The sequence below is a fragment of the Nicotiana tomentosiformis genome, chromosome 3, assembly GCF_000390325.3.
Source record: "Nicotiana tomentosiformis chromosome 3, ASM39032v3, whole genome shotgun sequence".
In the NCBI taxonomy this organism is placed as follows: domain Eukaryota; kingdom Viridiplantae; phylum Streptophyta; class Magnoliopsida; order Solanales; family Solanaceae; genus Nicotiana; species Nicotiana tomentosiformis.
The window spans coordinates 130,606,480-130,629,743 of NC_090814.1; the positions used below are offsets into that span (position 1 = coordinate 130,606,480).

General features: G+C 39.4%; 1 protein-coding gene and 1 pseudogene across 1 annotated transcript; one reads left to right on the forward strand and one right to left on the reverse strand.

Moving 5' to 3' along the window:
- The first annotated feature begins 4,059 nt into the window (after positions 1 to 4,059).
- On the forward strand, positions 4,060 to 5,337 carry LOC138908496 (eukaryotic translation initiation factor 5B-like). Its single transcript, XM_070199169.1, has 3 exons — positions 4,060 to 4,548; positions 4,627 to 4,797; positions 4,900 to 5,337. Exons 1-3 carry the CDS (start codon positions 4,060 to 4,062, stop codon positions 5,335 to 5,337), a joined length of 1,098 nt encoding a protein of 365 aa, XP_070055270.1.
- A 15,660-nt stretch (positions 5,338 to 20,997) lies between these two features.
- Positions 20,998 to 22,533, reverse strand: LOC138908497 (uncharacterized; annotated as a pseudogene).
- Positions 22,534 to 23,264: the final 731 nt, after the last annotated feature.

Consider the following 23,264-nt stretch of genomic DNA (forward strand, 5'->3'; position numbering starts at 1 on the left):
TATTTGTTAACTTTAATCCTTATATATTTCATAATTAAATAATTATAAATCCATTCTTGTAGTGTATAAAATACACATAAAATCTTTAGTTGCTCCCAATTTCATCTCCAACGTATCTACACATAAAATAAACTTAATTAAGCACACATATAATACAATTTAGCATTAAAGCACCTAAATATAAGGTAAGTAATGCACTAAAATTATATAATTATAGCCAAACATCAGTAGGTATTCCATCTCTTTCCTTGGAAAATTCTTAGTGCATGATTGATTGAATTTATTTATAATTGCAGGGCTTTTTTTGAAAAAATTCCTTTCTGGAATCGGCGGTCTATGGTAGCAAATAACAATATTGTTTCTCTTTGTCCAATTCATTGCATGCATGGGGTACTCATCTTCGTTCCCTGTCATTACTTAATTGCTTTGGGTTTTGTTATATTTTTTTCTAAGTTTTCCCATTCAATTAGCGTTTCTGTGCTTTCCAATTTCTTACTGAATTAATTAGAGGCATTTGAACTGAATATTACTTGGGGGAATTCATTATAGAATCTCCGGTGAACAGTGGCGGACCCAGAATTTTATGTAAGCGGATTCAGATATATACTAAATTCTCGGTAGCAGTAAACAGTAAAAGCGACTCTAAGTTAACATACAAGGTTTACCTTGCTCCCTTTATTTTGGTTCTTAAAAAAATGTTAAAAAGAATTGCTCGCTACTTTTTATTTCGTTTCGAAGTCGCCTTGTTTTATAAACATTTACCTAGATTTTAACAGCAGATGTATTTATCTTACAAATTTTACAATTTATTAGAGCTTATTTTATAAATTTTACCAGAACAAATATCAATTTGATCTATATTAAAATATTAAACTCATAATTTAATTTTTGCTAACTATAAATCAAAAATAATATAAGAGAGTTATAAAATAAGTTAAATTAATAATTTCAATATAAAAAGTTCCAAAACTATGAAAAGAAATTAATATAAAATAAATAATAAGAGAAATAAGAAGAAGAAGCAGCGATGCAATTCGATAATAAAGAGGCAAGTAAAATAGTTTAAAATAATATGAAATGTTTCATACAAAAAGATTGTCAAGTTTGGATAGAATAATATTTGAAGGAAAAATCAAAAATGAAAATTATTATGTATATAACTATACATTTATATAAATTGAATAATTTATGTATATTGGGGTCCTTTAAAATATTCTTTCTCAATAGCTCTATTCTTAAACCCAAAAACACACGAAAAATCACGATATAATTCTTGCAAAGAATTACGAAAATAGAATGTTAAAGTGGTGTATAATGGGATCGGATCCCCTTTAGTACTATTTTTGCCCATTAATTTTCAATAGAGTATTTGATATGTGACACATGGACAAAAGTTAATCAATGGTTTGGATTTTGTTTCATTATTCATGGCCCCTTAATCCTCTCTATTAACGAAACAAAAAAAAAATCAAAACTTATATTCTAACAAAGTGAAGGAATAGTATAATATCGTCCTTACTTTATATAAAACACGGAAGGCAAACTTAAACTTTAAATGACAAGAGTGCTAATATAATTTTTATTTCTTTTATAATGCATTACCAAGTATTTGTTAATTGTAATTTAGTTATATAATTAATGACGCCTCCTAAAATAACATGTGATTTCTTGATGTACTGATGGGGTATAGTTTTATTCTGATTAACTTTAATGCTTTTGAATTTATTGGTAAGTATTGAAGTTCATTATTTGGTTAAATTTTCAGTCGGAAGAGAGAATTTTAGATGAATTTTGACATTATTAAAAAAAAAAAAGTATTGAAAATGGCCCAATAAATAAAGAATTAGGGTAAAGTGGAAAAGAATCCGGTAACTTCCATGGTATAAAATTTAAAGGAATATTTACACTAAAAATATTATCCTGAATAATTAAACAAAATCCAAACCATTGATTATCTTTTGTCCTTGTTTACCCTAAAATTCGAGTAACAATTAAACTTATTTAGTGGTTTAAAGGATACGTGATTTAATCCAATACCAATTGATAAACAAAGAATTGAATAGATAATCTGAATAATAAAAAAATCAAACCAGTATTCTAGCAGAGCTTTCGACCTCGATTCGAGATGATCTCGAGGTTGGATAAGGAGAACAGTAAAGAATAGAAAAATAAATAATGATGGACAGTAGTAGATAGTAAGTGAAATAGAGAGCAACATTTTTGTATATCTTTATCAGTGAATCAATGCCCCTTACAAATGAATAGGGTCTCTCTTTATATAGTGGAGAAATCCTAAATAAGGTACAATTCTAATAACGAAAAATAATTCCCATGATTGACGTCAATAACCGCTTGATTTTATCTGTTCCGGGATTTCCGTCGAGATTTTCGGTCAGTTGCTAATATCTCGCAATTCCGTTATTACGACTAACTCGAAGTCGGTCATGCTCGGTCTCGATCTTCAGCGAGCACTTTGATCTTCATGCTCCATACTCTGCCATTGAGCTCGATCCTAGTCTATTATGAACTTACTCTCGAGGCAGCTTCTCGTGCCTATGAAATCTGACATGCCCGATTTCGACCGTATACAGATAGTCCTCGCGTTTCTTGGAATAAAATGATAAGAAACGGTTTGAGCCTTGATTTTCCAAAACCTCGATCATGATGTCGTCCTTATGACGTAAGTGACATATATGATCGAAACATCCCGTCAGTTCAGTTCCCCAAATCATAAATGCTTGTCAGTTACAAGTCAGCCACTAATGCCACCGAACCGTCGACGGCGAACCTATAAATACCCGCTCCTTCATTGAATCAAACTTTACTTTTGCTCTAATCAAACCTTTAAGTATTCTCACTCTTTTCATCTCTTCTTTTTCGCCGTCTGTAGAGCCACCGTCGTTAGCACTGAAACCATTAGTTCTTCATCTTTCTTCGTTGTTCTTTATTTATAAAAATAGAGAAAACCTCAAAGACTGTACCGCAGAAGAAGAAAGCTTCTTACTCCTTTTCTCAGTCGTCCGGCGGCAAGGCACCGGTGAAGCCACTTCCCCATGAATATGTTCCTGGCCCGTGTACTCTAAAATCCGACTTTAAGGTCGAAAACCCTTCATCGATCCCTGGCCGATGTGAGCATGTGTCGATGTACATGTGCTCAATATCGAAGAGCCACCTCGAAGCCGTGAAGAGGGACTGCAACTGGGGTCCCGAGGTCGTGGTGCACATTTCCTGCTCTCGAAGAGAGCATCACCGCTTATGTGGAGGGGTTCTTAAGTTTTTACACTTACCCCTTCACATTGGGTCCCCTCGACCCAGTGATTATTGATCTCTGTAAAAGATATCAAGTCACCCTAGGCCAAATCCACCCTTTTCTATAGCGCATAGTAATCATGATGCGCTTCTTCTCTAGCAAGGCCGAGGGGCTAGAGTTTACTCTAAATCACCTCATGCAATTGTATCGACCTCAAATCTACCGAGGACTAATCAGGCTCCAACACCGGGCAACGAAGGCCTTGATCTCGAGCATCAATGAAGACAAGGATCGGGGTTGTATGAGCCATTTTGTAAGGGTGAGGACCTACGACATTATCTAGGAAAAGAAGATGTCGTTCCCTGAGGAGTGGAACTTCGACCGTAAGTGATATAATAAACTTTGTTCTTCGTACCTTCTTCAACTTCGCCTGATATCCCTTTCGATATGCAGCCATTCCTTGGATGCCTCAAGCAGTACCTGACCTCGAAGATTGGGTTCGGAAGTTAGACTCAACTTTCACATATGCCAAACGCGCATGGCGTGATTTGGCAAAGGGCAGATGGGAGGCCAAGAACCACGGTAATGATCTCCTTTTTCATGTTGTGAAACACTTTTTATACTCCATTCATCACTAATTTTCTTTCATGGTGGTCTAACCAAGGATGCCATTTTGAGGCCTTCAAGTGTTGAGGAAGAAACCAAGTCCCCGGTTCCGAAGCCGGGAGAAGATAGGAAGAGGAAAACTACCTCGCAGTCTGAGGACCCCAAGTCCAAGAAGGGTAAGAAGGAAAGTAATCGCTCTCACAATGGACTCGGTCCAAAAACTGAGAGATGAAGAGGAGGAAGAAGAGGAAAATGCCTCGGCATTGACGGTCCGACCTAGGAAAGCCGTCGAGGTCACCAAACCTTTTGAGCCGACGACGGCTGCTAAAACCAAGCCTTGTGTCGAGGAGGCTTCCAAAAAGAAATCGGGTGTGGATCCCGAATTACCAGAGGTCGAGACCATTTCTCGAACATCTACAACTACACCGGACGGGGCCGGTTCTGAGACCCCGAAGATCGATCAGAGCGTCCCGAGCGACTTGCTCGGGACCATGACAGCAGGTCACTTGCCTTCTCTTCCAACCTTTTCTAAGGAGGCACTAAGGGAAGCTCGAGAGTTGAAGACCCCTGATATAGGTGAAGGCTCCAGTGTAGGGGATCCCTTTCGGGATTGCTTTACTGGAGTCGATGATGCCTCTGATATCGGTGACGCCTCTATTCTTTTAGAAGAGGCCCAACGTCACTTATCTCGTGTAAGAATCAGTTTACTGCACTTTTTTTCTTTACTCTTTTTTCTCTAAATCTGACTTGTATTTTCCTTTTTTGTATAGGCTTTCGCCAAGTTTCGAGCTGACCTCAGCCAGTGTGAAACCGAGCTCCAAAGGGTCTCGGAGAATAGGAATGCTTTGAAACTTCTTTGCGGCCAAAAAGATGAAACTATAAAGGACCTTCAAGCGGATCTGGCCAAGGCTCATGAGGAAGAGGCCGAGCTAGATAAGCAGGTGAGCATCCTTTTGATAAAGTACGGACTCGACCCAACTGTGGAGGCTAATACTTCATTATCTCAGCTGCAGCAAAAGGTTGAAAGGATCGAGGTACTTTAGGGAGAAGTCGATCAAGAAAAGGCCGATTGTGATCGGTGGAAGGAGAATATGGACCGCCTGGCTGCGGAAAAAGAAACTACCTTGGCCGAGGTTCAATTTCGGGGCATCAAAGAGAAACGTTCGGCCCAAGCCAAGAGGATCGAGGAGCTTGAAACCGGGCTTGCTAAGGCCAATATGGAGATCGAGAAGAAAAAAGTCATGGCAGACAAGTCCATTGCCATGTACCGGGCCGATGTTGAGGCTGCTCAAATGCAGCTAAGGGAGGCTTCTGACCAAGAGCAATGGATCATTGACTCGGCAAAGTGTCAATCCCGAAGAGATACCCTCGAGGAAATCCATACTCGAGGTTTTGACCTCTCCGAGGAGATAGCCCAAGCCAAGGTGCTTGAGGCTGAAGCCAGGCATCTTGCCTCCTTTGACGACGAAGACGATGATTAAGAAGGCAGTCGAGATGGATCCGATGAGGGGCCTGAAGGAGAAGTTGCTCTCGAAGAAGAGGTCGAGACTGGCCGTAGTTAGGAATTAGTTTCTCTTTTTGTAAGACCTTGATCAGTCTCTTGTACATAACCTTTTCTATCAATATATAATAGAAAAACTTCTTTTGAATGTCTTCTCAATTTTATGTTCAAACGTGTTTTTTGCATTTTCCTTGTAAAAGTTTTGTTGTTGCAGCCTCCGTAATCGAGTGAACACTAGTTTGAACATAGAACAAAAACCCTTAGGTTTTTTAGACAAGCAAGGGCGAGTCCCCGAGCTCAATAATATATTCAAGATTTTAGATGGATGGATCGATGCCATGACTGCACTATTTTTATAACTGAGTTCGAGTATGTTTCGAACTTAGAATAGAATAAACCCTTAGGTTTTTATCAAATAATGGGTAGTTTTCGAACTTACAGTAACATACCCCTTAAGGTTTTATGGCGGATCCTTGAGCTAAGTTCAAATCAACTTTATTTGAACTCGGAATAGTGGAACCCTTAGGTCCGAGTTGAGTGAGAACAAAGTCTCGAACTCTAAATGTATTGTCTCTTAGGCTCTTTTAGGTTGGGCCCATATGGCCTCTAAAATACGACTATTATTTCCCCCTTTCGGCTTATTACCCATTGGATTTTTTGAGGGTCCGATGTCGGTTGAAACCCTTTTGCTTTTTGTGCCTTAGCACGTTTGTGTTAAAGATAATTTGATACCTCTTAAGGTTTTTCGAGGGCTGATTTTATCGAAGCCCTTAGGTTTTTTGCCGAGGGTAGCCTTTTTTAACCGTTTTTTCAAAGAATTTGAAGGCCTATTGTTATTGCAGAATTCGGACGTCTCCGAGCCGCGTTATTTAGGCCATAGCCTTTAGTTTGGATGTAGCCTTTAGTTTGGCCGTAGCCTTTAGTTTGGCCATAGACTTTAGTTTGGTTGTAGCCTTCAGTTTGGCTGTAGCCTTCGGGTACGCCTCTTAGGCTTATTTCCCATAACATTTCGGATTTGTTTGAAATGTCAGTCCTCGAGAATGGTGGCCTTGGCCTATAGATCGAGGGGTGCCTCTTTGAGGTCTTATGCATTTGTGTTTAGATAACTCAAATATGCCTATCATCAATGGAAGTCCCCGAGCGTATATTTGCACTTTAGCTCTTGAGCTGTTTCTTGCAATATCATAAGTATGAGGTTTGTATAGTAGATAATTTTCTTCGAGACACAAAATGTTTAAATGAAGAGAGAATGCTTCTTTGAATAGTTTATACATGCGCACATGTTTTGCCATCGGGGCTCGTGTAATTTATATGGACACGGTTCACTTGACCGTTTGTTCCATTACAAAGCTTCCGTATCGAGGCCCTTTGACATGAAGTACTATTATAGAGAATACAACATCTGAGGGTTATGCCCTCCAGTATTCGAGGTTGATTGCAAAGAAGCCTTGGATACTAATTGTCCTCAAGTAGCAAATAATTGTTGCCTCATTAAAAACCTCGCCGGAAAAACCCAATTGGGATAAAAACCGATCTAAGGGAAAAAGAGTGCAATGTGTACTTTAAAACCTGAGGTCTCGATGTCTTTGGTCGAACTCCTGCAATGAGTTAGCGTCTAATATATATAAACGAAAGAAAGGAGAAAATCATACCTTAACAATAATATCCTTTGAGAAGTGATATGTTCTAGTTGTTTGGTAATGGTTCGCCGTCCATCGTTCCGAGATTATAAGAACCTTTTTTCGATTATATCGAGGACTTGATATGGTCCTTCCTAATTCGGGCCGAACTTCCCTTCATTAGGATCTCGAGTGTTGATGGTGACCTTTCTTAGGACTAAGTCCCCGACCCTGAAGTGGCAAAGGTTGGTTCTTCTATTGTAGTACCTTTCGATTCGTTGCTTTTGTGCAGCCATTCAAACAAGTGTCTTTTCTCGTCTTTCATCTAATAATTTGGGGCTAGTATTCATAGCCTCATGGTTTGATTCCCTTGATACATGTCGAAACCTTGCGCTGGGTTCTCTGACTTCTACTGGGATTAAGGCTTCAAAACCATACACTAAGGAAAACGGAGTTGCCCCTGTACTGGACTTCGATGTTGTTTGACATGCCCAAAGGACTTCGGGTAGAATTTCTCTCCATTTCCCTTTAGCTTCGTTCAACCTTTTCTTCAGGTTTTGGATGATAGTCTTGTTTATCGATTCGGTCTGTCCGTTCCCACTAGGGTGATACGGTGTTGACAATATCCTTTTTGTTTTATGGTCTTCGAGAAATTTCGTCACTTTACTGCCGATAAATTGCTTACCATTGTCGCATACTATTTCTGCGGGTATCCCAAATCGACACATGATGTGATCCCAGATGAAGTCTATAACCTCCTTTTCTCTCACTTTCTCGAACGCCTGTACTTCAACCCATTTAGAGAAATGGTCAGTCATAAATAAAATGAACTTAACTTTACCTGGGGCCGATGGAAGAGGGCCGACGATATCCATCCCCCATTTCACGAATGGCCATGAGGATAGGACTGAATGAAGTTGTTCTCCGAGCTGATGGATCATCGGTGCAAACCTTTGACATTTATCACATTTTCGAACAAACTCCTTAGTATCTTTTTCCACGCTATCCAAGTAGTATCCTTCTCTAATGATTTTGTGAATCAGTGATTCGGCGCCGGAGTGGTTCCCACAAATGCCTTCATGGACCTCTCGTAAAACATAATCGGTGCCTCCTGGTCCAAAGCACACTGCCAATGGTCCATCGAATGTTCTTCTGTATAATGCTCCATCTTCAGCCAATGTGAATCAAGCAGCTTTGGTTCGTAAGGTCCTCGACTCTTTAGAGTCCGATGAGAGCTTTCCATTCTTCAAGAATTCACTATATTTATTCCTCCAATCCCAGGTTAAGCTTGTAGAGTTTATCTCGGCATAACCTTTCTCGATCACGGATCTCGAGAGTTGAGCGACAGTCCCTGAGCTAATCTCATCTTCCTCGACCGATGACCCCAAGTTTGCAAGTGCATCGACTTCACTATTTTGTTCTCGAGGTACATGCTGTAAAATCCATTCCTTGAAACGGTGCGAAGTTACCTGCAGCTTGTCCAAATACCTTTGCATTCTATCCTCTCAAACTTCGAAGGTTTTGTTTACTTGGTTCACTACCTGTAAAGAGTCATACTTGGCTTCAATGACTTCTTCCCCAGGCTTTTAGCTAGCTCGAGACCTGCAATCATGGTGTTGTACTCGGCCTCATTGTTAGTCAACCTAGAAGTTTTGACAGATTGTCTAATAGTGCTACCCGTGGGTGGCTTCAAAATGATGCCTACCCCGGACCCCTTCACATTTTAAGAACCGTATGTGAAAAGGGTCCATACCCTCGATGATGTGCTCGATTTTAACAAGAGTTCCTTTTCAACTTCGGGCATGAGGGTTGGCGTGAAATCGGCCACGAAGTCCGCTAAAAGTTGAGACTTGATGGCCGTCCGGGGTTGATATTCGATATCGTACCCACTGAGTTCGATGGCCCATTTGGCCAATCGGACCGACAGTTCGGGTTTGTGCAAAATATTACAAAGTGGGTAAGTGGTTAATACGCATACGGAGGGACATTAAAAGTATGGTCTTAACTTTCTAGAGGCGCTTATCAGTGCAAGAGCCAATTTTTCTAAGTGTTGATATCTAGTTTCTTTTTCTCCTAAAGGTTCGACTTACATAATAGACGGAAAATTGCGTACCTTGCTCTTCTCGAACTAGGACACCACTTATCGCGATTTCTGATACTGTCAAGTACAAGTAAAGTTTCTCATCTTCCTTTGGAGTGTGAACTAGTGGTGGGCTCGATAGGTATTGCTTCAACTCTTCCAATGCATGTTGGCATTCCGGGGTCCAGGAGAAATCGTTCTTCTTTTTTAGTAAAGAGAATAATCTGTAGCTTCGATCCGATGACCTCGAAATGAATCGGCCTAAGGCAGCTATCCGTCAAGTTAACCTCTGTACGACTTTTACACTATCCACGATGGTGATGTCTTCGATGGCCTTAATTTTATCGTGGTTGATCTTGATCCCTCCATTTGATACCATGAAGTCAAAACTTGCCTGAACCAACCCCGAAAGCACATTTCTCGGGGTTGAGCTTCATGTTGTATTTCCTTAAAATCTCGAACGTTTCCTGTAAATGAGCCAAATGGTCCTCTGCACGCAGGGACTTAACTAGCATGTCATCAATTTAAACCTCCATTGATTTATCTATCTGTTCTTCGAACATTTTATTCACTAGGCGTTGGTAAGTAGCTCCTGCATTTTTTATCCCGAAGGGCATTACATTATAACAATATGTTCCACACTTGGTGATAAATGAAGTCTTTTCTTCGTCTTACGGGTTCATTTGGATTTGATTGTATTCGGAATAGGCATCGAGAAAAGTAAGGATCTCGTGGCCGGCCGTGGCATCAATCATGCGATCGATGTTAGGCAGTGGAAAAGAATCTTTGGGGCATGCCTTGTTTAAATCCTTTATGAAGTAACATGCTCGTTGGGATCGGTAGTCCCATTATATTTGGGTATGTCTGGCATACGAAACTTCTTTGGAATAGGCTTCGGAGCCGCACTTGGAGGAAACCGCTTTTGTACAAACTTTTTCGAATCCATCCCTTTCAAGATTGGCGGTGCCCCTGATATCTGATCAACTCGAGAGTTGTATGTATCCACTTTTTTATCGTTGGCTTCGATTCTCTTCTCCCCTGATTCAATTATTTGGTGAGCTCCTCAAGCATTTTCATTACCGCAGGATTAGTCTCTGATTCGTTAACATTCGACCTTTCCGGTACTGGCTCGGTACGACAAGTAATTTTTGGCTCGACCCTATTCGGAGCTCTATGTTGATTTTGTAACTGAGCAATAGTGGCTTGCTGAGCCTGAAGCATCTCGAATATTAATTGGAGACTGACTCCTTCGTCTCATCTGCCCTGTGTTCCTTTGCCACTAGATCAGCCTTCTCTGCGTACACTCCCATCGAGATTTGTGCCTAGGTCCTCATTTAGAGCAACGTGCGAACTAACATCGACTGGATTGGCAACCGGTGCTGCCCCGAGATTAGACTGTGGCACCTCGACTCCTAGAGCGATCACATTTTCGTTTTCATCTTTGAATCCGAGGCCATTGTTACCGTGTGTGGATGCGTTTTGCTAGTTTGACATGTTTTAACCTGAAAGCAAAGGCACTCAACAAGAACAATCGTAAAATAGTGTGTTTTACCAAAATCAGTACTGAACAATCACTATTATCCTTAGCCCTACGGTGGGCGCCAAACTGTTTACCCTAAAATTCGTGTAACAATTAAACTTATTTAGTGGTTTTAAGGATACATGATTTAATCTAATACCAATTGATAAACAAAGAATTGAATAGATAATCTGAATAATAAAATAAATCAAACCAGTATTCTAGTAGAGCTTTCGACCTCGATTCGAGATGGTCTCGAGGTTGGATAAGGAGAACAGTAAAGAACAGAAAAATAAACAATGATGGACAGTAGTAGATAGTAAGTGAAATAGAGAGCATCGTATATCTTTATCAGTGAATCAACGCCCCTTACTAATGAATAGGGTCTCTTTTTATATAGTGGAGGAATCCTAAATAAGGTACAATTCTAATAACGAAAAGCAATTCCCATGATTGACGTTAATAACCGCTTGATTTGATCTATTCCAGGATTTCCGCCGAGATCTTCGGTCGGTTGCTAATATCGCGCCATTCCTTTATTACGCCGTACTCGAAGTCGGTCATGCTCGGTCTCGATCTTCAGCGAGCACTTCGATCTTCATGCTCCATACTCTACCATTGAGCTTGAGCCTGGTCTATTATGAGCTTACTCTCGAAGCAGCTTCTCGTGCCTATAAATTCTGACATGCCCGATTTCGACCGTATACGGTCCTCATGGAACATATCAAACACTCTATTGAAGATAATACTAGAGGGGATCCAATGGTGTTTATGACTTTATGTGGCTTTCCTTTGTTTAGCACATGCGAAAACAAAGAAACATAAAGGCCAAAAATGTCATGGAAAAATAAAAAGACAAGAACAATGCGAGACCCGGTTTAGATCTCGCGACCATCTACATATTATGTACCCGCTTGAACCATCTCAGCACCACCCGAAGCGGGTTCAATTGACCCCACTTGAACCAATGTAGGTCTGCCCCTGCTGGTGAACTCGTATAGTTTTGACTGACCCATATTTCTTATTTAGACAACAATATGGATTGTAGAAGCTCTCATTTCCCCCAGATCGGACATAAGAAGCCTGACAATCAACCACAACATCTGTGTGAACCTAAACTAAGGTGAGATTTTCAGAATTGTCTGATTTGGTTCAGATCCATGCACCTTCTTACTAGAACTAGAATGGCTCAAATTATATAGTAATAGGAGGTCTTTACTTCTTAGGAGTATTCAATAAGTGAGGCATCCATATTGTGCTGAGGCTCTAATCTTCTGTTTTTTGCTCTCTGATCTCCTTTTCTTTAACCTTGTACTATTGTTGATGTTGTAAATGCCCCAGGAGTTGGTGCTGTTTTGACATCAATGAAATGTCATATACCCTTAAAAAAGAAGTGAGGCATTCATATTGTTGGGTATGAATCTTACTCTTTGATATAGAGGCATAACATATAGTAGTAGGTATTTAGCATAGATGCAAAGGTTGGAATCTGAATGATGTGTTACTTTTTGAACTAGATGCGAGCTTCGGGTGGTGGTGATTTAATGGTCTTATGTAATAAATTCCATTCATAAACTATTTAGTATTCTAAAGTGCTGGAATAACAGCAAATAACCAAATAACAGTTTCTGTTTATAAGCTGCTCAACTAATCTCTTTTCTTATCCCTGCCAGGACATCAGGTAAAATGGGAATGAGAATCTCTTTTGTTATGGTGTAAATGTCTCGTCATATAAGTTTCCCATTGAGAAAAGTTTCGAAGAGTTCATATATCAAGTGTAATTATGGATCCAGAGAGAAAATAGTGTTTCACATTGCGATGGCCCATAATCCAGCCTTTAACCTTGTTCTTTTTGAAACCCTAGAACAACTTTTCAATACCTAAACTGTGGAGCATGTTGGGATATCTTAGTAACAGGACTACAGGAGTACCAACTTGTGTCATAATCTACCTAGGCAGTTTATGAGAACTGAGCTTTTCTTAGACATATTGTTCTCTGCTTAAGTTAAGCTTGTTTATGATCCTTTTTGTCTGTACTTTCTGTTTAAGAATTTTTGCCTTTGCAGTTGTAATGCTACATATGATAGTTCAGAATCAACAAACCATTACCCATGTTGTGGAAGTCGAATATATAGAGAGTGATTAAATCATAACTACTATATCTAAAGGTAGCTAATAAATAGTAAATGAGACAATAATAAAAAGAACATCAGAAATTAAAGAGGTTCGGCAAAATTTGATTTTTGCCCAGTCCTCGGACACAATCAACTCAAACTTTATTTCACTCCAAAAAATACAAGTGAAATACTACAAGAGAGAAAGAAGATTCTAATGCCTTAGGAGATAAGAAGGCAAGTGAGAGATATTTATAAATGAACAAATCCCTTGCTACTTATAGAAGGGAAATGGCCTTAATAATGTCATGCATGACATCATATTAAGTGTGATCATGCAATGTAAATGCATGAAAAATGCATCTACCAATTGCTTCCCAAAAAGAGGCTTCAAATGTTCACACTAGTTCATATTAATCATGTCAAATTCAACAAATCTCCACCTTGGCAAGATTCGACTTTTTCAATTTTCTCTCACTCATAAATTTTGGTTGTCTTCAACTTCAATCTTCAAGGTTCAACAATGTTGATCAAGTTCAAACAATGTTAAAACTTGATCGCAGTCACTACTTTTGTTAGCATATCGGCAGGGTTGTCTGTAGTCCTAATTTTCTGCACCATGACTCCACATTCTTCTATAATATCTCGTACAAAGTGATATCGAACATCAATGTGCTTCGTCCTTGCATGATAAACTTGGTTCTTTGCTAATTGGATAGTACTCTGACTGTCACAAAATAGTGTGATGCTTTCTTGACCAATACCAAGCTCTCTAAGCAACCCTTGAAGCCAAATTGCCTCCTTTACAGCCTCCGTAATTGCCATGTACTCTGCCACAGTAGTAGACAAAGCAACCGTTGACTACAAAGTAGACTTCCAACTAACTGGTGCATTTGCAAAAGTGAAAACATAACCAGTAGTTGATCTACGCTTGTCCAAATCACCCGCATAATCTGAGTAACAATATCCAACCAGATACTGACTATCTTCCTGCTAAAAAATCAATCCAACATCTATAGTATTACAAAGATACCGTAGAATCTATTTCACAGCTTGCCAATGCTCCTTTCCTGGATCATGTATATACCTGCTTACAACTCCGATAGCATGTGAAATATCAGGTCTTGTGCAAACCATTGCATACATCAAGCTACCAACGGCATTCGCATATGGCATTCTTGACATATACTCTCGTTCAATTTCATTCTTCGGCGACATAGCAGCACTAAGCTTAAAGTGAGGAGCAAAAGGAGTGCTAACCGACTTCGTGTTCTCATTCATGCCAAATTGATCTATTACTCTCTTCAAGTATTCTTTATAAGATAGATAGAGTTTCTTTGAATGTCTATCTATTTTTACCTCCATGCCAAGAATTTTCTTTGCCTCACCCAAATCCTTCATCTCAAACTCCTTTCTTAGTTGAATCTTCAACTTCTCAATTTCCTCTTGACTTTTGGAAGCTATCAACATATCATCAACGTATAGGATAAGATATATGAAAGATCAGTCTTCAAGCTTGCGCAAATACACACAATGATCGTATTTGCATCTTTTGTACATCTTCCGCAACATAAACTTGTCAAATCATTTGTACCATTGTCTAGAAGATTGTTTCAATCCATACAACGATTATTCAATTTTGCACACCATATTTTCCTTTTCAACAACTTTGAATCCTTCTGGCTGAGTCATATAGATTTCCTCATCCAAGTCTCCATGTAAAAATGCAGTTTTTACATCTAACTGAACTAGTTCCAAATTTAACTGTGCTACCAAAGCCAACAAAACTCTAATGGAGGAGTGTTTCACGACTAGAGAAAATACCTCATTGTAATCAATTCCCTCATTTTGAGCGTACCCTTTGTCGCGCCCCTCTTTCTCGCGAAATCGGGCTTCGACGTCGTGACAACTCTTTTAAAAGGATGAGTTATTAAAAGAGAGAGTCGCCACCTAACGGATTAAGGTGCGTTAGGGCACCTATTTGTAAATGACTCAGGTTTACTAGTTTGCGTCACCAAAGATCGGGTAAGGGCTCAAATTACCTCGAGGAGAAGGTGTTAGGCACTCCTCGAGGTCCACAACTGTGGTTCCCGGTCGAACTCAAATCATGTGAATTAGTCTAAGAGAAAAGAAACAATTTGGACAAAGAAAGAACTATTTTAACAGGAATGGGGGGGGGGTCCTAAGTTTTTTAGCCTAAAGGACCACCCCGTGCAACATAAATAATACTTCGTAACTCCCTCAAGACGGGGTGTTACTCATATTATTCAGCGGGCACAAACTATCATCTCCTGCTACCCGATTACTATCTTTAAATTGTTTACCTAAAGCGCTCTATTTGATTATAAGTCGTACCCTATGCGTGCACTACACGTCCCATGCTTATGGTCCAGGAGGCATTTGGACCTCTATTTCAGGGTAGTTCTAGACCTTAACTTAGGTTACTCAAAAAGAGAAAATTAGGCAACATACAAAAATAGTTAGGACTTTCAAATAGAAACAAGTATGGGCTCAAGTTACCCTCCGCATTTAGACATCAAATGCACGCCAAACGGATTAGCACTAACAAGTTTTATTAACTGCAAAATCGCAGAATCCTATAGGCAGAATGTCTATGTGATACTGAACGAATGAGCAGATAGTTATACGCAAAGCTAGTTTCTTAATACGATTACTAAGACCTACATAAATTTGCCTACTGATTTTTAGCATAATACGATTAAGCCTACCAGCATGGTATCTAGGTATTTTGTGTGATAGTAAATAGTAGCCAGTCACAGAAACAGACTTAAATTATTCGTTTTAATCCTACATGCATATTTTCTAGTGAGGATATCAACACAATAAACAGGCATAAATAACAATTAAACTGATTCAGGCATGCATTCTATAACTTGATCCAGTTTGAATCCTATAGGCATGATTTCTATAATCTGAACAGTTTTGAATCCTATAGACATGATTTCTACAATCTGAACAGTTTTTGAATCCTATAGACATGATTTCTACAATTTGAACAGTTTTTGAATCCTATAGACATGATTTCTATAATCTGAATGAAACAGTATGCAAGCAGGAATTCACACACACATCGGACCATACCATTTCTATAGGCATGGTTTGTAACGGAACATAATTGAGCCAAACATTGAGCCTATGGACATAGTTGCTAACACATAATGACTGAACACAATAAGACACATAGAAGTATGATTTCTAACATATAACATCCAACATCACAACATTAATCCTATAGGCAGGATTTCTACCCCCACTTTATAGTAAGTATAAAATAAAAACCCTTTCCCATTTTTGCAAATACCCTAGAATTGTTATTACAAAATTATTACAGACCGAAAATGAATATAGTAAATTACAGAATAGATATAGCTATAGGGAGCCTACAGCAGGCCCAAATACACCTGGACAGGCCGGGCCTTCATTCTCACAATTCACAACAGCTCCAAAATTTCATATTCATAGATACAAAACAACTAATTGTTGAGTGATTCACCTAGTGAGCATATGTCAAGGCTGAGCATACAGAACCCAAGACCCTAGTGTGTCAGAGTTCCAAAGGGCTTCAAGAACCCAGGGCAGTGCTCACACTAGGGAGGTTGATCAGAAATAATTCTGAGGAAAGACTAGGGACCAAGTCCTAGTGTGTCAAATGAACCCTGAGCAGTGCTCACACTAGGGAGGTCAAAGGACAGAATCTAAGTAGCCTTGTCTTTCAGCCGGCTAAGGATAAGATTCAAAAGGACTAGATAGTAGAGGAATAGAATGAAGTCAATGGATTCCACTGAAGGACAGAATCAATTGAGCATATAAAAATAAATAACAGACATGCTTTAACTTAAGGCAGACTTAATCAAGTTTCAGGAAATATGTTCAATCACATGCTAACAAGGCAAGTTATAAGACAAATTTATAGTGGTAAAAGAGAATTCAGATTAGGCTAAGTGTAGAAACTAGTGTCATAAGAAGAAATCATATTAATTGGCAATAGACCATAACATCCTGAAAACTAATTAGGGCAGTTAATAGAGATGTCAAGATATGATGAAAATAGGATCAAACATGCCACGTTATAGTGAATTCAGAAACAGACTTGTTATCCTATTAATGAATACATCCATACCTAGTTAACTAATCCATAGAAGTAGATATGAGAGCATGTTCAAAGAGCAGGATAATAACAAACTTAAACTTCAAGAGGTGGCTATCAGTCACATATAGGTTAGGCAGAATCAAATTAATCAACTCAAAGTAGGTCTAAACATGTCTCAAACTATGGGCGTAATGGCATTTTGATTAGCAGAGTCTAATTGAAGTAACACATTAAACGAAATGACAGATAAATCAGAATGAAATGGCAAAGGCTTGGTAACTCACCAGTTAAAATGAAACAAGATAGAAAGGAATCCCACAGTATTGTGAATATCACCGAAATAGTAAGAACTCAGAATTTCTGGCCTTGGCTTTCAGCCGGCCGGGAACCAGAGTACAGAACAAGATTATTCAAGAGTAAGGAGTATACAAATTTCGTTTTATAGCTTTTTTAATGATTTTCTTTCGAACTTCCAAAGGGGAGTGGGGAGGGGTTTAAATAGTGTAGGAACTAAACACATAAATATGGAAATATAATTAATTCAAACAATCAGTAAAGAAGAAAAATTATGAAACCCTAGTTTTTAGGTAAACTCCACAAAATCGGTAGAAAATAAAGGCAAAGAGTCACATATTGTATAAAATGAACATAGACATGAATATTATTCACAAAATACAGAATCGAACCAGATTTGTTTGAAATAAAAAAGATCTGAAACCCTAATTTAGGGCAAGTAAAAATAATTGGCAGAAATAGACAGATTCATACATAATAAGGCGAACATAGATGAGATAGTACTTAAAATTAAAGCTTGAACCAATTTTGGTTCGAATCAAAGAGAATCTGTAAACCCCAACCTTAGGATTAAGTATGAATCAACAAGATACGAACAAATCGGACTCACATGGTGCAAAAAAATGTGTTTGGACTCAATATCGTCCAAATTCAAGAGACGAAAGTTAAATAGGATAGAATCAAAGTAAGAGTACTTGCCATGTCTAGGCAAGTACTAGGTAATACCGTAGAGAATAACCCAATAATGGAAATATATTGAAATGGTAAGTGAATATGAAGAAAATCCCATTAGAAGTGGGATTAGGAGAGGAGTGTTTGTGAGGCGGCGGGCTAGGGTTCTTCAGAGCGGAGAGAGTAGAAAGGCGGCGGGTTTGGAGGAATGGGGTTAGGGTTTGGGAGATGAGTGATATAAGGAAAATGAGGGATCTTTTATGAGCCGTTGATCACTTTTGATCAACGGTTGGGATTTGAGCAGGGGTTGGGTCGGGTTAATTAAATGGGTATGGATACTAGGCTAATGGGTTTGGGCTTGGGGTAATCGGGCTATGTTTGGGTAGTTAGGTCCGAAATTAGTTATGAAATTAGGGTCAGATTATAAATACCCAATTTTAACAAATAAATAATTTATAAAAATAATAGATAAATAAAAAAAATATCATTTGGGCATGCAAATGATTAAAAATAATAATTTAACATTATAAAATTATAAAAAGTTATTTTTTGTATAAATAATATAATTATATGTACATATGGGCTATTATTGCAAAATGTGCAATTTAGCCCTGAAAAATGCAAATGTAATTATATGAAATGCACTGAAAATATTTAAAATCTCATATTGGTGTAAATGATAAGTTTAGATGATTAAATCATCATAAAAATAATTAGGAGGGTAATTATTGGATATTTATATAATAAAATGCATAAATAAATTGATTTAAAGTCTTTAAAAATCATGGAAGATTATGAAAAATACTTGTGTATGCTTGTAAATCAACAGCTGCCCCTCTTTACCCGGGAAGGATGAAAGAGTTGTCGGGGTAAAGAAATGATGACCGATTTTGACCGAATGGGGTGATTTGAAAAAAATATAGGCCGGACTCTGGTCTCTGAGCTGCCTACATATCCCTGGTTTTACAGGAATCAGGACATGTGTAGTTCCGGATCCAATGGTGGAATAAACCAATGGAGTTATTATAAGAACGAACAAGATATTCTGGACGGTGATCGGTTACGTTTAAAATAATTGAAGGATATGAACGTTGAATGGAAACCGGAGCGAAGATTGCTCCAATTAGGAGAACACTTATTTCCTGGGTTTACCTGCAAACTCAAAACACGATGTATGCATAATATATATATTGATTATTGCAAGAATTTAAACATGATGCAAATTCCCTTTGGACCATGGAGATCGTCTTTGGACGGTGAGGATGACGTCCTTAGACCATGATATCCCAGCCCATGAATTTTGCGGCAAAGTATTCGCAGGCTATGAAATGATGTTCTCGGGCTATGAAGATGGTGCCTCCGAACTATGATGCCTTTGAATAATGATATGCAATATTGAGAGATCCTCAGGCCATGGCATGGTGTCTTTCGGCTATGAGGATGATGCCTTCGGACTATGATGCCTTTGGATAAAATGGTGATGTTTCAGCCCATGATATACAAAGACATGATGCTTGACATTAAATAAGACAGAGCTTAGTCTCGCGTAAGAACCGGGGGGCAGAGCTTAGCCCCGAGAGAAGAGAATAACGCAAGGGTTTTGAATAGTGCAGCATTTGTGGTTATGAAAGGAGAGACAATGCTTAGTCTTGTGCAAGGTTGGAGACAATGCTTAGTCTCATGCAGGATTGGAGACAATGCTTAGTCTCATGCAAAGGGAAAGCAGTGCTTAGCCTTATGCAATTGAGGAGGAAGGGCTTAGCCTCATGCAAATATTGGAGACAGTGCTTAGTCTCATGCAATGGAAGGCGGTGCTTAGCCTCATGCAACTAAGGAGGCAGAGCTTAGCCTCATGCAATGGAAGGAAGTGCTTAGCTTTATACAATTAAGGAGGCAGGGCTTAGCCTCATGCAATGGAAGGCAGTGCTTAGCCTTATGCAGCTAAGGAGGCAGGGCTTAGCCTCATCCAAGATTTGAGACAATGCTTAGTCTCATGCAATGGGAAGGCAGAGCTTAGCCTTTTGCAATTGAGGAGGTAGGGCTTAGCCTCATGCAAGATTTGAGACAATGCTTAGTCTCATGTAATAGGAAGGCAGAGCTTAGCCTTATGCAATTGAGGAGGCAGGGCTTAGCCTCATGCAAGATTTGAGACAATGCTTAGTTTCATGCAATGGGAAGGCAGAGCTTGGCCTTATGCAATTGAGGAGGAAAGGCTTAGCCTCATGCAAGATTTGAGACAATGCTTAGTCTCATACAATGGGAAGGCAGAGCTTAGCCTTATGCAATTGAGGAGGCAGGGCTTAGCCTCATGCAAGATTTGAGACAATGCTTAGTCTCATGCAAATGGAAGGCAATGCTTAGCCTTATGCAGTTGAGGACGCAGGGCTTAGCCTCATGCAAGATGGAGACAATACTTAGTCTCATGCAAATGGAAGGCGATGCTTAGCCTTATGCAGTTGAGGAGGCAGGGCTTAGCCTCATGCAGGATGGAGACAGTGCTTAGTCTCATGCAAATAGAAGGCAATGCTTAGCCTTATGCAGTTGAGGAGGTAGGGCTTAGCCTCATGCAAGATTTGAGACAATGCTTAGTCTCATGCAAATGGAAGGCACTGCTTAGCCTTATGCAGTTGAGGAAGCAGGGCTTAGCTTCATGCATGATTTGAGACAATGCTTAGTCTCATGAAGCAAATAAATAATAGGTGATAGCAGAGTATTTCTTAGTTGTGGATGAGTTCGGTAGCCTTGTTGTTGTGAAGACAGTGATTCTAAGGTGTGCATGTACTGGCGACTATCTCTTGTTCCTGCATTCAAAGAAAAATCATGAGTTTTGCGGGGGGAGGTTGGTTCGTGCCTTTGTCTTCTCCGCTCCGCATTGGAATCCTGTTCGAGTTACCATGGGTAGATCTGGCTAAAAATAAAGTTTTTGAAAAATATGCATGCATAGTTATTCAAAACACAATAATGTGCAATTTAAAAATTGATTAGATGAACCAATAACTGTGACATTGTTAGAGACATTGCGACCTTCTTGCCATGGAATTTTGATCCTCAAAATTCTGCCCCAGTTACCTATACAAATCTCTGGCTGTTCTGCATACGGTGCCGTTGACTGAGCTTGCCTTTCTGATTGTGGGAAAAAATGAGAATTTTATTGCTGCCTACGTATCCCCTCTTAAACGGGAATTAGGTCAAGCGTAGTTCAATTACATCATATGAAGAAATGCAAAACATTTAGACATAGTATCTTTTGACTGCATCTGAATTGATAGGTTTTGGCCAAATTTCTCCATCCATCTCTTAGAGTATGAGTGCTCCTCCTGTTAGTACCATGTGAACCATATAGGGTCCTTGCCAATTGGGTGAGAATTTTCCTTTGGCTTCATCCTGATGTGGAAAGATTCGTTTCAACACTAGCTTTCCAGGTGCGAACTGTCTAGGTTTGACCCTTTTGTTGAAAGCTCTGGACATTCTGTTCTGATAAAGTTGACCATGGCATTCATTCTTTTCCCATCAATGAGAGCTAATTGTTCATAGAGACTTCTTACCCACTCTGAATCTCTGAGTTCAGCCTCTTGTATAATTCTCAAAGAAGGAATTTCTACCTCGACGGGGATGACGGCTTCAGTACCGTAGACCAATAGGTAAGGAGTTGCCCCGGTTGACGTGCGAACTGTGGTCCGGTACCCCAGTAAGGCAAATGGTAACCTCTCGTGCCATTGCTTGTGGTTGTCTACCATCTTCCTCAGTATTTTCTTGATATTCTTGTTTGCGGCCTTCACAGTTCCATCCATTTGAGGTCGGTATGCTGTGGAGTTTTTGTGCTTGATCTTGAAGGTTTCACACATGGATTTTATTAGATCACTGTTAAGATTGGTGGCAGTGTCAGTGATGCTGGATTCCGAAAACCCGAATCGACAATCAATACGGTCCCTGACAAACTTTGCGACGACTTTCTTGGTTACAGCTTTGTAAGATGCAGCTTCAAACCATTTCATGAAGTAGATTATGGCCACTAGAATGAATGATACTTCTTCATCAGACAAATACGTTTTTAGTGGTTTGTATTCTCCTCCTACAGGATTTTCCACAAGATGATCCACTAATGCTTGTCCCTTAACCGCTTTCGAGTCACATAGACAATGTCGAATTCACTCAACAATATGTGCCATTTTGCCATCTTCACTGTAGGCACGGGTTTCTGGAAGATGTACTTCAGAGGGTCCATCCTTGATATGAGATATGTGGAATAGGCACAGAAGTAGTGCCTCGGTTTTTGGGCTATCCAGGTCAAAGCACAACAGGTGCGTTCCAGCAAAGAATGCCGTGCTTCGTAGGGTGTGAACTTCTTACTCAAATAGTATATGACATGTTCTTTTCTTCCTGTCTTGTCATGTTGTCCCAAGACACAACCAAAAGCCCCATCTAATACAGAGAACAGAGTAGCAGTGGTCTACCAGGTTCTGGCGGGACCAAGACTGGCGGTGTGGACAAATATTCTTTGATTCTGTCAAAAGCTTTCTGGCAGTATTCAGTCCAATTGGTTGCGACATCCTTCTTTAACATTTTGAAAATCGGGTCACAGATCACGGTTGATTGTGCTATAAAGCGGCTGATGTAATTAAGACGCCCCGAGAAACTCATCACGTCTTTCTTATTCTTTGGAGGTGGCAAATCCTGGATAGTCTTGACCTTTGATAGGTCTAGCTCAATTCCTGGCGGCTGACGATGAACCCTAATAACTTTCATGCGGGGACCCAGAAGGCACATTTTGCGGGATTCAATTTCAAATTATACCTCCGAAGTCGATCAAAAAATTTCCTCAAGTCTGCTATGTGATCTGTACTCTTCTTGGATTTGATGATGATGTCATCCACATATACCTCTATCTTTTTGTGTATCATGTCGTGGAAAATAGTTGTCATGGCCCTCATATAAGTAGCCCCAGCATTCTTCAGACCGAACGACATTATTTTATAGCAGTACACCCCCCTATGATGTAATAAAAGCCGTCTTTTCAACATCATCTTCATCCATCCAGATCTTATGATATCCCACAAAGCAATCCACAAAGGATTGGAGCTCATGCTTGGAACAATTGTCGATCAGTATGTGTATGTTAGGTAGCGAAAAATCATCTTTGGGACTTGCTCTGTTTAGGTCCCGATAATCGATGCATACTCTGACTTTCCCATCCTTCTTCGGAACTGGCACAATGTTAGCCAATAACTTGGATATTCCACCACTCCGACAACCTTAGCTTTGATCTGTTTGGTGACTTCTTCTTTGATTTTTAAACTCATATTTGGCTTGAACTTTCTGAGCTTCTGCGTTACTAGCGGACACATTGGGTTGGTAGGTAGTTTATGAGCCACTATGAACCTGCCCAAACCGGTCATATCATCATAGGACCATACAAAGATATCCTTATATTTCTTTAGAAAATGAGTATATTCTTCTTTCTCTGATGGTGACAGGTGAATGCTTACGCGTGTTTCCTT